Source organism: Bison bison, unplaced genomic scaffold (assembly GCF_000754665.1).
Source record: "Bison bison bison isolate TAMUID 2011002044 unplaced genomic scaffold, Bison_UMD1.0 scf7180017864135, whole genome shotgun sequence".
Taxonomy (NCBI): domain Eukaryota; kingdom Metazoa; phylum Chordata; class Mammalia; order Artiodactyla; family Bovidae; genus Bison; species Bison bison.
The window spans coordinates 6,783,741-6,797,668 of NW_011494707.1; the positions used below are offsets into that span (position 1 = coordinate 6,783,741).

The 13,928-nt window shown below is 51.5% G+C and overlaps 1 protein-coding gene across 2 annotated transcripts in view; it reads left to right on the plus strand.

The window, feature by feature from the left end:
- The window catches only part of ABCC1 (ATP-binding cassette, sub-family C (CFTR/MRP), member 1), a 131,144-nt gene extending 117,678 nt beyond the window's left edge, over window positions 1-13,466 (plus strand). For both annotated transcript variants that reach the window (XM_010839896.1, XM_010839897.1), the window contains 8 exons: window positions 2,627-2,826; window positions 4,229-4,355; window positions 4,933-5,034; window positions 7,622-7,768; window positions 8,987-9,145; window positions 9,850-10,016; window positions 11,135-11,329; window positions 11,883-13,466. In XM_010839896.1, the coding sequence (XP_010838198.1) occupies window positions 2,627-2,826; window positions 4,229-4,355; window positions 4,933-5,034; window positions 7,622-7,768; window positions 8,987-9,145; window positions 9,850-10,016; window positions 11,135-11,329; window positions 11,883-11,991 (1,206 nt within the window). In that variant the 3' untranslated portion in view covers window positions 11,992-13,466. The remainder of the gene's footprint in view (window positions 1-2,626; window positions 2,827-4,228; window positions 4,356-4,932; window positions 5,035-7,621; window positions 7,769-8,986; window positions 9,146-9,849; window positions 10,017-11,134; window positions 11,330-11,882) is intronic.
- The last annotated feature ends 462 nt before the right edge of the window (window positions 13,467-13,928 follow it).

Sequence of the window (13,928 nt, forward strand, 5' to 3'; positions counted from 1 at the left end):
ATGCGGGAGACCTGGGTTCGATCCCTGGGTTGGGAAGATCCTCTGGAGAAGGGAAAGGTTACCCACTCCAGTATTCTAGCCTGGAGAATTCCAGGGACTATACAGTCCATGCATGGGGTTGCAAAGAGTTGGACACGACTGAGCGACTTTCACTTTCACTTTCAAATATAGAAGAAAAGCTATGACCAACCTAAACAGCATACTAAAAAGCAGAGACATTACTTTGCTGACAAAGGTCTGTCTAGTCAAAACTATGGTTTTTCCAGTAGTCATATATGGATGTGAGAGTTGGACTATAAAGAAAGCTGAGTGCTGAACAATTGATACTTTTGAACTATGGTGTTGGAGAAGACTCTTGAGAGTCCCTTGGACTGCAAGGAGATCCAACCAGTCCATCCTAAAGGAGATCAGTCCTGGGTGTTCATTGGAAGGGCTGATGTTGAAGCTGAAACTCCAATACTTTGGCCACCTGATGCAAAGAACTGACTCATTAGAAAAGACCCTGATGCTGGGAAAGATTGAAGGCAGGAGGAGGAAGGGACGACTGAGGATGAGATGGTTGGATGGCATCACCGACTCGATGGACATGAGTTTGAGCAAGCTTTGGGAGTTGGTAATGGAAAGGGAAGCCTGGTGTGCTGCAGTCCACGGGGTTGCAAAGAGTCTGACAAAACTGAGCAACTGAACTGATACATTAGTGTTTGCAAGTCAGTTTTAAGAAAAGGAATGTAAGAGGTAAGGTGATGTGGAATTCTGTTGGGGCTTCCAGGTTGTTGGAATAAGTCATTTCTACCCCCGGAATTGCATGGCATCTGTGAAAATTCCCTGGCACTTCCCTTAGTGTCTTAGCTCTCAGCCCAAGCCCAGCACAAGACAGGTGTAGGTTGAACATTCATTTTCACTCATGAGCACCAGGCACTCCTTGGAAGAATCAGGAGAGTCCACGGGGTGGATTCTCTCCAGGAATAGAGCTTAAAAGGAAAGCTAATAATTATTTTTTTAAAAATCAGACTATTCCATAACAAAAATAAGTCTTGGGTTCACTTTTTAGAGGAAATAAAATTCAGAGGACATGACAATTGGAGTAAGTTGAGCAGGTCAAACATTTTAGAGCAGTTTCCACCCAGGAGGAAAGAAAGTCGGGAGAGGAGGTGATCCCAGGAGAGGGTAATGGGGGCAGATGCCAGGGTCCTTGAGCCAGACCACGGGGTCTGGACTGTGTCTCAAGGCAGTGAGAGCCGCCGGAGGACAGGTGGCATCTGACCATGTGCAGGGATTGGCAGAACCCCTGATCTGAGGTGGCCCGGGTTGGTGTGACCTCTGGGTTAGTTCTCAGAGTTTATGGGGCCCCCAGAGGGCTCCCCAACATGTGGTTCAAATTCCCATGTGAGCTGACATCCAGAAAAAAATTTGGAGAACCCGTAAGAGCCACCCACTCTGTTCAGTGTTCTCCATGAAAGGTCTCTGCCCCTAAAGATGGCCAGGGCACCCAGAACAGCCCAGGAGGCAGAAGACATGTCCCTCAGCACCTGTGTTCATTTGCCCGGCTCTGCTGTTGAAGCCAGTGCAGACATGTTACATCTTCAGCACATCCGGGAGAGGGAACTTCGGTCTCAGTGGGTCCTTTTGTACAGATGCAGAAACTGAAGCCAGGAGAACAGAGGTGTCTTCAGATGGCCAGTCCAGCCTCTGTCACAGCTCCTCAGTGCTCCCAGTGGGCTCTTGTTCTGTCTCTTAACGAGCTGAACACCCGGGTTAGGGCAGGAGTAGAGTGGATGTGGTCTCTGTCCATGGGGATAGGCAGAGGCAGGGTTTATGCTGAGCTCTGCTTGTCCTAAAGCAATGCTGTGGGGTCCATAAACTCTCGAGGTCAGTGGCATCAGAGAGGCCATGCCGTGTTGAGGTCAACACTTTGATGCTGGACTGCTGGTGTTTGAATCCCAGCTCTGCCACTTCCTAGCCACATGGCCGTAGGGAAGAGGTTGACCTCAGTTTACTCCTTGTGAAACAGGATTGAGCGCCTTATAGGTTTTTGATGAAGATTAAAGAGCTGATGGCTGTGAAGGTGCTTAAAGCAGTCCTGGGATGCTGGGCTCCACGTGTAGTGTAGTGAAAGTCACTCAGTCGTGTCCGACTTTCTGCGACCCTGTGGACTGTACAGTCCATGGAATTCTCCAGGCCAAAATACTGGTAGTGGGTAGCCTTTCCCTTCTCCAGGGGATCTTCCCAACCCAGAGATCAAACCCAGGTCTCCTGCATTGCAGGCGATTCTTTGCCAGCTGAGCCACAAGGGAAAGCCCAAGAATACTGGGGTGGGTAGCCTAGCCCTTCTCCAGCGGATCTTCCCAACCCAGGAATTGAACCAGGGTCTCCTGCATTGTAGGCAGATTCTTTACCAGCTGAGCTACCAGAGATCTGGCTCCACTGGAGCGTGAGCTATTATCATCACTGCTGCCGCCCTGGTTATTCTTGTAGTCAGTACACCTGCCGTTCCTCGGGTGAAAGCAGCCCCGGTCCAGCATTCCGCCCCCAGAGGGGTCATTTACGTCCAGACTTTCTCCAGCATGGCCCTGGAAGGATGGGATGAGGGGTCCCTCACCCACCTCTGGTCCGTTCTCTCCCGAAGAGGTTCTACGTGGCCTCCTCCCGGCAGCTGAAGCGCCTGGAGTCGGTCAGCCGCTCGCCGGTTTATTCCCACTTCAACGAGACCTTGCTGGGCGTCAGCGTTATCCGCGCCTTCGAGGAGCAGGAACGCTTCATCCGCCAGAGCGACCTGAAGGTGGACGAGAACCAGAAGGCCTACTACCCCAGCATCGTGGCCAACAGGTGGGCGCGGGGCTGTGGAGGAGGCTCCCGGAGCGGGGCGGTGGGGCCCAGCGCCGGCCTCTCGGGAGGGAGGCTTGGACTCGGCGAGAGGAGAGGACGGAAGGACCATTAGAAAGAGGAGCGCGGTCAGCCCGCATGTTGCCGCAGGGGCCGCTGAAGCGCAGGTGCAGGGAGTTCTGAGTCGGGAGATTCCGCAGGGCCATCCTTCCGCCGTGCCCCTGGTGATACAGGACCATCGGTGACGGCGGCCTTGGCTCCTGAGTGTTCTCATCACATGCTTCTCTTCACCCCCGCCCCCGGGTGATGAGTGTGGGAAGCAGTTTTATTAGTAATAGTATTAGGTTAGACCGTGTGAAATTGCCCTTTGGGGGATCAAGCATGGTTGAATAGCATCGGGCTTAAAAAGGAGTAGAAGTTGGCTAATTATTGATTGAATCTAGAACATCCCGTCCTCACTTGCTTACATCCTAAGATGTTTTTTGAGATGTGAGAGAGGGAAGACTCCGGGGAGGGGTCAGAGCACCCTGGCAGTGACCCACTGCACACCGCATAATCCCTGAGTGTGAGACGGGCAGGAAGATAGGGCATTGCTGGAAAGACCTTGCAATTCCCTTGCAGAGTTTGTTTGGGGAGTTTGTTGAAATCTGGATTTCTGTGGGAATAACTCACACCCTGAGGATCCGTCACATGGATATTTAAGAATGTGGTGGGAAAAAAAACAGATTGCTAATACTGCCTCTCTAGAATGCTTTACATTTTCAAACAAAAACAGTGTTCCTATGTGATAGCATACAAAAGTTAGCTTTAAACGTGTAGATCTGTCTGTATTTTAAGGGAAAGATAATACATTTTAATGTTTCTAAAATAGTGGTGATCTAGGTCTGGGGACCCTTTGGCTGTGCTGGCTGTGTTTATTTCTCACTTTCCCCTCCCCCCACTCCTGCCAAGAGACATCTGTTTTAAATCAGGGGTGCCTCTCAGAGTTGATGATTTTTCTAAGCATTTTGGAAGTTTCTGAGACATCTTTTTTTAAAAATGCACACATGGGTGTATTTTTAAGGTTTCATTGAGAAAAGGTTGGCTCTTAAGAAAGCAAGTTTCAGTTTCCTGGGAGGATCACTTCTGGAAAACTCTATTTTAGTCCCTGGGGTTGCCAGACCAATGAGGAATTCCTGAAATTGTGTCCCTTCAGCCCTTCTTCCCCATGCCCCATGAACTGGACAAACAAGGCCTCTCTTAGGAACTATTGGGGAATTATTTCAGTAAGCAGAGTGGCCACCCAGCCTCCCCACCCCCACCCTCAACCGGAAACCAAGCCTCTGAGAAGCTGACCTGGGCGTGTGTGTGTGTGTGTGTGTGTCCGTGTCCCTGTCCCTGTCCCTCTGCCTGCGTCTCCATGCAGGTGGCTGGCCGTGCGGCTGGAGTGTGTGGGCAACTGCATCGTCCTGTTCGCCTCGCTGTTTGCCGTGATTTCCCGGCACAGCCTCAGTGCAGGCTTGGTGGGCCTCTCGGTGTCTTACTCCCTGCAGGTAAGATGGGGGCACTCCCAGGTGGACTTTTCTAATCCTCTTGCTGGGGAGCCGGTTGTTAGGCACTTGGCCCTTTACTTTGAATCTCTGTGGGCGTGGGGGAAGGGGACGAGGGCTAAGTGGAGTTTGAGGTGCAGCTCTAGAGCCCAGTGACTGACTGAAGCAGGGGAGAAATCAGAGGTGCAGCCAGAACTCCCCCAGCAGCCAAGGAGCGTCCCTGACGGCCTGAGAGGATGCCTCCAGCTACCAGAAGAATGCACTCAATACTATAAATTTCCCTTGAGGCCCTGCTTTAGCTGCATCTCCCAAATTTCTTCGTGGTGTGTTTTCTTAACTATCATCTGGTTGGGAATACCATCTCATTTCCTTTCTGATTGTTTGTGTAGCCCCGCGGGTTATTTTGAAATGTGGTGCTGGGATAAGAGACGCACAGTAGCAGGTCTGGCCATGGTATCTGAGGTAGCTGTCTTCTGGGCCTTCATTATCTGAAACATTTCATAATTCATGCTGCCTTCGTGAGAAGAAAACAACTCATGTTCACTCTAGACGCTCCATCGGATGACTCTTCCCCTCACAGGTCACCACATATTTGAACTGGCTCGTTCGGATGTCGTCCGAGATGGAGACCAACATTGTGGCCGTGGAGAGACTCAAGGAATATTCGGAAACTGAGAAGGAGGTAACGTAAGCCCCCTGGCCTGACGTCTTGACCATGATCTTCAGTGTAACTTGACGCAGAAGAATCCTCTGAACCGCAGCATGTGCCTCCTGCAGGCAGCCTCCACCTGACCAAAAAAAAACCCCTCTGTTATTTGTTACATGTTTTGAATGGGGACTTCCATTACGCAAAATGAATCATACTAATTTTCTCTTTAGATTTAAAAGTTAAGTACAAGTGAGTCATTTAAAAATACCAGGTATCAGTAACAAGAGAGTCAGGATATGGATATTGCACAAATCATGCTATTATTGGTAAGGAGTTTACTGAAGTTTGGGAAACCCTGCAGTTATTTAACCCAAGTCCTCATTTTATGGTTGGAGGAAAAGGGCATGTAGTGAGGGACGACGGCTGGTCTGAGGTCATGTCCGTGGTCAGCAGGACAGCTGGGAGTAGGACCCAAGGCTCTGGTGTCACGTTGCCCCTAATAACTGCCTTATTCTGTCTGCACACCATCTCTGAATAGCAGGAGCTGTGTTAATGACAGTAGCAGTAATGCCTGGTGATAACTCCATCCCACCACCACCAATAGTAATAGGGACACACATTGTGCCCTTGTGTGGTGTCAGGCCCTGTGCTAGACACTCTGTGTAGAATAATCCATTTGTCCTTTACACAACCTTGCAACTCACCTTCTACTATCACCCCCATTTTGCAGGTGAGTAAACAGACCCAGAGAGGATAAGATCACATGGGCTTGCTTCCCTGTAGCTCAGACGGTAAAGAATCTGCATGCAATGTAGGAGACCAGGGTATGATCCCCTTCCCAAGGGTCGGGAAGATCCCTTGGATAAGGGAATGGCAACCCACTCCAGTGTTCTTGCCTGGAGAATCCCATGGACAGAGGAGCCTAGTGTGTTACAGTCCACGGAGTCTCAAAGAGTTGGACATGAGTGACTATCACTGCATTCCAAAAAAATGCCCCCCAGGAATGAAACTAAAGGGACCCTGGTTAGAGTCTGACTTAGGGATTCACTGAAGTGACCTGTGCCAAGTCCTTGCATTCGGTGAACCAGGGCCCACCTCATCAGAGAGCATTCTTCAGAATGGTGTGAGTGCCCCCTGTGGACATAAGAGCACATTACACCAGCAGGTTCCCACCATACCTTGATTTATTTACATCAGCTTTTGAGGTATAATTCATATGCCATGCAGTTCACTCATTTAAAGTGTGAAATTCAGTTTTTTGCTTTTAAAAATACTTATTTTCACTACTTTTAATTATTTATAGTTTTAGAATAAGAGCAAATTTGAAAAATACAAGAAAAAGATCACCCAGAGTCTTACCACTATTAAAATGTATGTTTACTTACGTGTTTGTATATATTACATACGATATATATTTACAGGTACAAAGTTCCACCAATTTCTCTCAAGTCTCCTCTGTGTTCTTATAGCAGTGTCTCCTTATTTACATGAGGGGTGTAAAAAAATTAAGAAGTTTATGGGGGGAAAGGATGGAAGCCCTCTTTCATTGTCCTCTCCATTCCTCTTCCCTGAAGAGAGTCTGGAGCATAGCCCAGAGCATTTCCAGGTGTAGACCTCAGGAAATGTGAACTGAACGAAGTAGCTCTTCAGAAATAGGGGCTGTGTGACTCCAGGCAAGCTGCTTTCGCTCTCTGTGTTTCAGTTTCCTCGTGTGTAAACTGGGGATGGAAAAGGACTCCACTCTGGGGATTGTAGTGAGGATTAAAGGAGTCATGTGATAGAGTGACCGTTGAGTGTTGGCTGCTGCTTTTATTGTCGCCCTCCAGGCCATGGACTTCCCTGGTGGCTCAGACCGTAAAGCGTCTGCCTACAATGCGGGAGACCGGGGTTCAATCCCTGGGTTGGGAAGATCCTCTGGAGAAGGCAATGGCACCCCTCTCCAGTACTCTTGCTGGGAAAATCCCATGGACGGAGGGGCGTGATAGGCTACAGTCCATGGGGTCGCAAAGAGTCGGACACGACTGAGCGACTTCACTTTCACTTTCCAGGCCTTCGAAGCCATCAGAGTATCTCCCCTTTAGCTTTGTGTCTGTCTAGAGGAGACCGCCCATTCATTGATTCAGTCCACAGATGTTTATTGAGCACCTCCTACGTGCTCTGGGCTCTAGGATGTAGCAGTGAACAAGTGAAAGAACCTGTTCTTGTAGAGGGGCTGTTCCAGTGGCGTGTGGGTGACAGAATACAGAGATACTTGCTTAAAATGCCAGGAGGTGGTGAGTGCTCTCAAAGAGAAAGGACACAGAGAATGTGGGATAAGAGGAGCCTAGGGCTCGGAGGGTGGTTGCATTAACCTGGGATCCACAGCCGTCAAGCAGGCCGAGGGGGTAGTTTGGCACAGAATGTTCCAGGCAGAAGCCACAAGTGCAAAGGCCCAGAAGCAGCACACGTGGGTGTGTTTAGGGAACAGTCCAGAAGTCAGTGCAGGAGCAGTGAGGCAGTGAGTGGGAAGGAGGGGGCCGTGAGGTCAGAGGGGTCATGGAAGCCGCTCACGTGGAGCCCTGGGCCACGTGAGACGGACTTCAGACCCCTCACGCCCACCCACTGCCCGCTGTCATCGCAGGCTCCCTGGCAAATCCAGGATATGGCACCGCCCAAGGACTGGCCCCAGGTGGGCCGAGTGGAGTTCCGGGACTACGGCCTGCGGTACCGAGAGGACCTGGACTTGGTTCTGAAGCACATCAACGTCACCATCGACGGTGGGGAGAAGGTGGGTGCCCCTCGACTCCTCCCCGTCCGTGGGCAGGCACAGGCTGCCACCAGGTTTTCCATGCCCCGAACCACAGGATGGAGGGGGAGAGCCTTTGGCAGTAAAATCTGCTCAGAGCGTCCCAACTGCACACTGGTAGCCCAGGAGCCAGAGGAGATACGTTTTGGAAGTTGCCAATACTGAAAAATCTGGAATGTTTTATGTTAAAAAAAAAAATCCATTTCCTGCTTTTCTTGAAAGATCAGAACTTCTGGCAGCACCGGGCCCATCCTCCCCACCTGGCTCTTTCTAGATAAAGACGTGAGCCTCCCAGTTTACTGACTAGTCCCTTCCTCCCCTTTTCTTGTGCCCCCTTGGCCCCTAGGCCTCTAGAATAGAAAGATGCCCTCCTCACTACTGGGGACAGCTCAAGGGGATCACTGCTCCGATAGGACGTCCTTGCCCTGAGACCATCAGACCTTCCTGAGGAATCAGACCGAGGGTCTTTCTGGCCATTTGCCAGAGGCCAGTGTTTCTTCTCTGAACCTGCAGGAGTTGTTAAACACCCAGTCGGGAGGCCCAGAATCTTCCGTTCCCATGAGAGAGTTTCTCCAACTTGTAACAAGAGGAGGAACAGAGTGGGCGGTGTTCTCATGGAGGCTTTCTGGCTTATGTTGCATAATGAAGCTGCCCTGTGAGTTGCTGTCCCAGGGCGGAGGAGCCTGCCTCTCTGGAGCCCAGATGAGAAGGCGAGAGTTTTGCCTGGAACGTCAGTCATTAGCCATTCAGTGGGGAGCCCAGCTCCCTCAAGAGGATAAGTGGAGGCCAGGTCGTACCCGTGACCTCTGCTCACTCAGCTGGGATACAGGGGCATCTTCCTGAACCTTTGAGATATTCCAACACCTCAGGATGGGGAAACTCACCATCATAGAACTGAAAAACCATTTGATTGTTACTTAATACTGTCTTGAGTTGCAAATAACTAACTTATTAAAGGAACTGATTATAATTTTAATTTCTAAAAAGAGCTGGCAGAGAGAAGGAAGTCCTTCTTGACCTTTGCCCAGAACAGCCCCTAAAGGAATGTCTCTGGAAACTGCTGAGGGGAGTAGAATAGTGGGGGAAGGGTGGGTCGACCAGATGACTGAACTGCTCTGTGGCTAGTACTTAATGCAAGGGGTAAGAGGTCAGCCCAAATATGAGCGTTCCCACTTCACACGGGCCCTTCCTGCCCCACAGGTTGGCATCGTGGGGCGGACAGGAGCCGGGAAGTCATCCCTGACCCTGGGCTTGTTTCGGATCAAAGAGTCAGCCGAGGGAGAGATAATCATTGATGACATCAACATCGCCAAGATCGGCCTGCATGACCTCCGCTTCAAGATCACCATCATCCCCCAGGTGGGCGGGGTCACACTGAAAGTGATGCATGTGTATTTTCAGAACAGATGGACGTTTGTTCCTGCTTTGTGGTTTTCATGACTTTTTACTGAAAGCATGCTATGTTTCTTCATGGAATCTCCCCTTCGCACATAATGAACAGGGAGAATTAAGTAGGTTTCATTCATTCCTTCACTCCTGCCACCCAGTAGGCAGTGTCCTAAGCATCTCACAGCATCCAGTTAAGACACTGGCTTCTCTGCTGGACAGGAATCTCTCACCGTCCCAAGAGCTAGGCGAGAAAGATGAATTTTCTAGACTGATTCCTGTAGGTGGCGATTGCATAATATGTTGCCTTTTAGTGTTGTGTTGCCTTAAATTTCTTCTCAGATTTTAATTTGGAGGCAGGAGATGGAGGGGAATCCATGTACCTTGCAATTAGGAATTGCCCTAATCCGCATGCTGGTTCTCACTTCCAGAAAGTTCCCAACACGCTTGTGTACTGAACGCTCTGGGAAATATGACGAGAGAGAAATCTATTTCCCTTAGAGTTTTCCAGATTTTTCCCCCCATCTTTGACATCTTCAGAAGTGGTGATTTGGAGGAGCTCCAAAACCCTATTTTGAACAATTCTGGCGAGAACGTTCTACATCCCACCTATTTGCCCCACCCGTGTCCAACCGTGCCTTGAGCCTCACGCCATCTGCCGTCTTCCCTCCAAATAGGACCCCGTTTTGTTTTCGGGTTCCCTCCGCATGAACCTGGACCCATTCAGCCAGTACTCGGATGAAGAGGTCTGGATGTCCCTGGAGCTCGCCCACCTGAAGGGCTTCGTGTCGGCCCTTCCCGACAAACTGAACCACGAGTGTGCGGAAGGCGGGGAGAACCTCAGGTAGGCGGAGTGACGCCCAGCCGGGCCTCCGCATCACCTCTGTCGGGGCCTTGGTAGGTTTTGTCTGTTTGCATCAGGTTCAGACCTGGGCTTGAGTTCCAGCTCTGCCACATGAGCCCTTTGTCTCCTAATCTCTTGGGCCTCAAGTTTCAGTATCTAAAACGGGTTTCATGCTGGGCTCATTTTTACTGTGACGTGTAACCAGGATGGTCAGAACAGCTCCTTTGTCACACCGGGTCCCTTCAGTGGAGAGTGAAGTTGTTACATTTTGGAAAGGCTTCTCTCCCAGTCGTAAATAGCACTGCTCTGGGCCCTCCCTGCTCCCACCCACGGCCCCAGCTGCCTGGCCCTTCTCCCAGGCTCCACCCGGGATCCAGCAACTAAAGAGGTAATGCCTGGCACAGCACAGCAGGGATCCTCTGCCTCTCCCACTGCATCCATCACCATGATGACCAAGCACCAGCCCTCAGGTGTGCTCAGCAAGAGCTGGGGCCACTCACACACGGGGGCGGCCAGCCAGGCGGCTCTGCTGGTCTTGGCTCACGCACGTGGGTGGGGGCTGCTGGCTGCAGGCGGATATTCTAGCTGGCCTCCACTGGGGCCGTTAGGCTCTGCCCCGTGTGTCCCTCCTTCCCCGGCAGACCAGCCCAGGCTTGTTGTCACAGTGATGGCAGAGGTGCAGGCGTGAGCACACCCTGGTGTGCATCCCTGTTCCAAGCCTCTTGGTTTGCCAGCATCCCAGTGGCCAAAGCCAGGGACAAGGTCGAGTCCAGAGTCCACTGAGAGAGGCCCTGCAGAACGCAGTTTGCCTTCTGGGGCAAACTTTGCTTGAGGCCAGTTTGTTAATTGTTCTACTTGCTATACTGAACTGATCAGATATCTTGGCTATCACCTCCGAGCTCTGTGTTGAGAATGAATCTGAGGCTGCTTCTAGCTCAACAGGAAGACCATGCTGATCAATTAGTGATGGCCGATGTGGGCGTGGATGTGGGGGTTGGAAGTGCCCTCCTGGTCTGAGCAACAGACAGTGTCTCCTCTCCCTCCTCTCAGCTCAGGCCTGGGCTCAGTGTCAGGGGTGTTTTTGACACTCGTTTCCTGGTCTCTCTCTCCCGGTCAAGCGTCGGGCAACGCCAGCTTGTGTGCCTGGCCCGGGCCCTGCTGAGGAAGACGAAGATCCTCGTGTTGGATGAGGCCACGGCGGCCGTGGACCTGGAAACGGACAACCTCATTCAGTCCACCATCCGGACGCAATTTGATGACTGTACCGTCCTCACCATCGCTCACCGGCTCAACACCATCATGGACTACACGAGGTGACGCCCTTGGCCCAGAAGGCCTCCAGGCCTCACAGTCCACCCACCCACCCCATTCACCCACTCATTCATTCATTCATTCATGCAACACTGACCTCATGCCTAGTGACAGCCCTGGTGTCTCTTTGTCCTGGTTAGTACTATGCATTTTTGCGATCACTCAATCAAAAGTTAACGTGTGTGTGAATGGTCTGCCACATTCCTGGCCCCGTTCCAGACACTGGGGACCGAGCCGGGAGCTGTCACACAAGGACCCTGCCTAATGGATTAGTTGGGGGCGGGGTGCAGAGATGGACAATAAACAGCAACCAATAAAAGTGAATTGTGCTGGGAGGGAAATACACCAGGTGGTAAGAGAGTACTGAAGGTGACGTTACGGGACATTGACTAGAACTGGGGTTGAGGACAGGCAGCCAGGTGGATGGCTACCGCAGCAGGCCTGGCAGAGGGTGTTAGGGGTCTGACCCAAAGCAGGGACTTGCCCAGGTAGACTCCTGGGGCACAGGGTGCCAGCCGCTCCCCCATGCCTCACGTCTGCATCCTTCCCTTGCAGGGTGATCGTCCTGGACAAAGGGGAGATCCGGGAGTGGGGCTCCCCCTCTGACCTCCTGCAGCAGAGAGGTCTCTTCTACAGCATGGCCAAAGATTCTGGCTTGGTGTGAGCCTGGAGCGGGTACAGCTGGTCAGAACTGCAGGGACCTGCAGCAGTCAGGGACGAGTCAGCATCCCTGGGAACCCAAGCCTCTCATAGACTGAAACCAAAAAGAAAACCCCCAAAACCAAAACATACACAGAGCAGCGGCCCTCTGGCCCTTTTCCCTGGAACTGGCCATGAGGAAATGGGAGAGACGCTGGGATGCAGCTCCCCCCAACAGTGCACACGCCCTCGGCTCTGTTATCCCCTGCAGATGCACACACGTTCTCACGCCCCTGGGAGGGCACGCATGTTCTCCCTGCTCTGTGGGGACGTTTGGGCCACCAGACTTCCAGAGAAACCGGTTGCGTAAAATCTGCTAGTGACCAAATCCAGCCAACTGCCTCATGTCTCTCCAGCTGAAGTCTGTGGATTCTGCACCTTGGGGAAGCTCGCTGGTCCCCGGCACCTCTCCGTCCTTGCCTGGCTCCGCCTAGATGCTTGTTTCCCCAGGGCTGCAATTGGAGGTGATGGGCTTAGTGAAGCCCATGCTCACCCTCAGGCAGTGTCCCGAGGACCACCGACAGCCCTCTCACCAGCCATCTGGTCTACGAGGCCCTCAGCTGCTGGGAACCAGCCTCCTAGCCCTGCCTCCAATGGGACTTGCTGTCTGGACTCCGAGTGACCGGGCGTGGAGGTCCAGGCTGGGAGAGCCCTCTCAGTATCGGCTTCCCCGCTTGGCTGCTCACCTCCTTACCCACCTCAGTCTTTGCCTTCCTCCCTCCGTCTTTTTACCCACGGCTAGAATGGGTTTACGCCTCCAGGTGCCTGAGAATGAAAACCTGCTCATAGTTAACGAAGCGTTCTAAGCCAAGAGCGCCAGTCCCTCCAGGTGGGAGCAGCTGGTACTGAAAAGAGCCCCCGTGAGTCTCCTCCTCATTTGTAGATTTTAGTTTCTCACCGGGGGCCACTGGTTCACTGTCAAGGCCTGCACGGTGGATGACTTGACTTACGGTTACTGAGTCTCTTCTGAGACAAGAAAAGGCCCTTTTCACAAGGGTCAGTGATTTTCTTTCTTTTTTTTTTTTTTTAAAGTACTGCTCCAGGGAGATGAACAGTCTCAAGACTTTAATTTCTTGGGAGGAAGCGTTAGGCTGAAGACTGGCACCCCAGGGAATGGCCAGGTTGGTCCAGCATCTGGAGGTTGGGGCTGTCTTCTCAGCCCTGTAGGTCCCTCAATTGGAGGCCAAAGTGAGACCCAAAAAGCAGAGAGAGGTTGCTATTCATGCTCGCTATGTGAATTACATTGCTGACTTCAAACCAGAGAAGCATCTGTCTCCTTTTAGGTGAAAATATATATTTATTTTTTGTAAGTTAAACCATTCTTTCACATTAGATAAACCAAGTGTTTCTTGGGGATCTTTTTGTAATGACTTACACTGGAAATGTGAACATTTGCAAATAATTTGCAGTAAAAAAAGAAAAATTTTATTTCTTTCTAAACAACTGTTCCATTTTCTTTCTAGCGAGGATTCCCGCTCTCTCTCCAAGAGTCAGGATGGGGCACTTCTCGTCTGCTGCTGTCCTTCCTTCTTGGCAAGCGTGTTGTTTCTAGAGGGAGCTCTTGGAATTGGGAACCTAGAGGTGGGGTTTGATGGGGACTCAGCGTGGCATGGTGGATGGACTTGAGGCCTGCCCTCATCCTCTGCAGGCTGTGTGACCCTGGGCGAGTCACTCAGTCTTCATCCCTCCGTTGCCTCATTTGTAAAATGGGGCTGATCATACCTGCCTCCTGGGCTTGCTATGAAGATGAGCACTGATGGTGGGTCTTCTGTGCATGGCCCAGGACAGGTTCTAAGACACAGGCAAGGCAAGCATCACGTGTGGCAAGAATTTCCCTTGGGAGCTTCCCTGGTGGTCCTGTGGTTAAGAATCTGCCTTCCAGTGGAATGCATTCCCCCTACC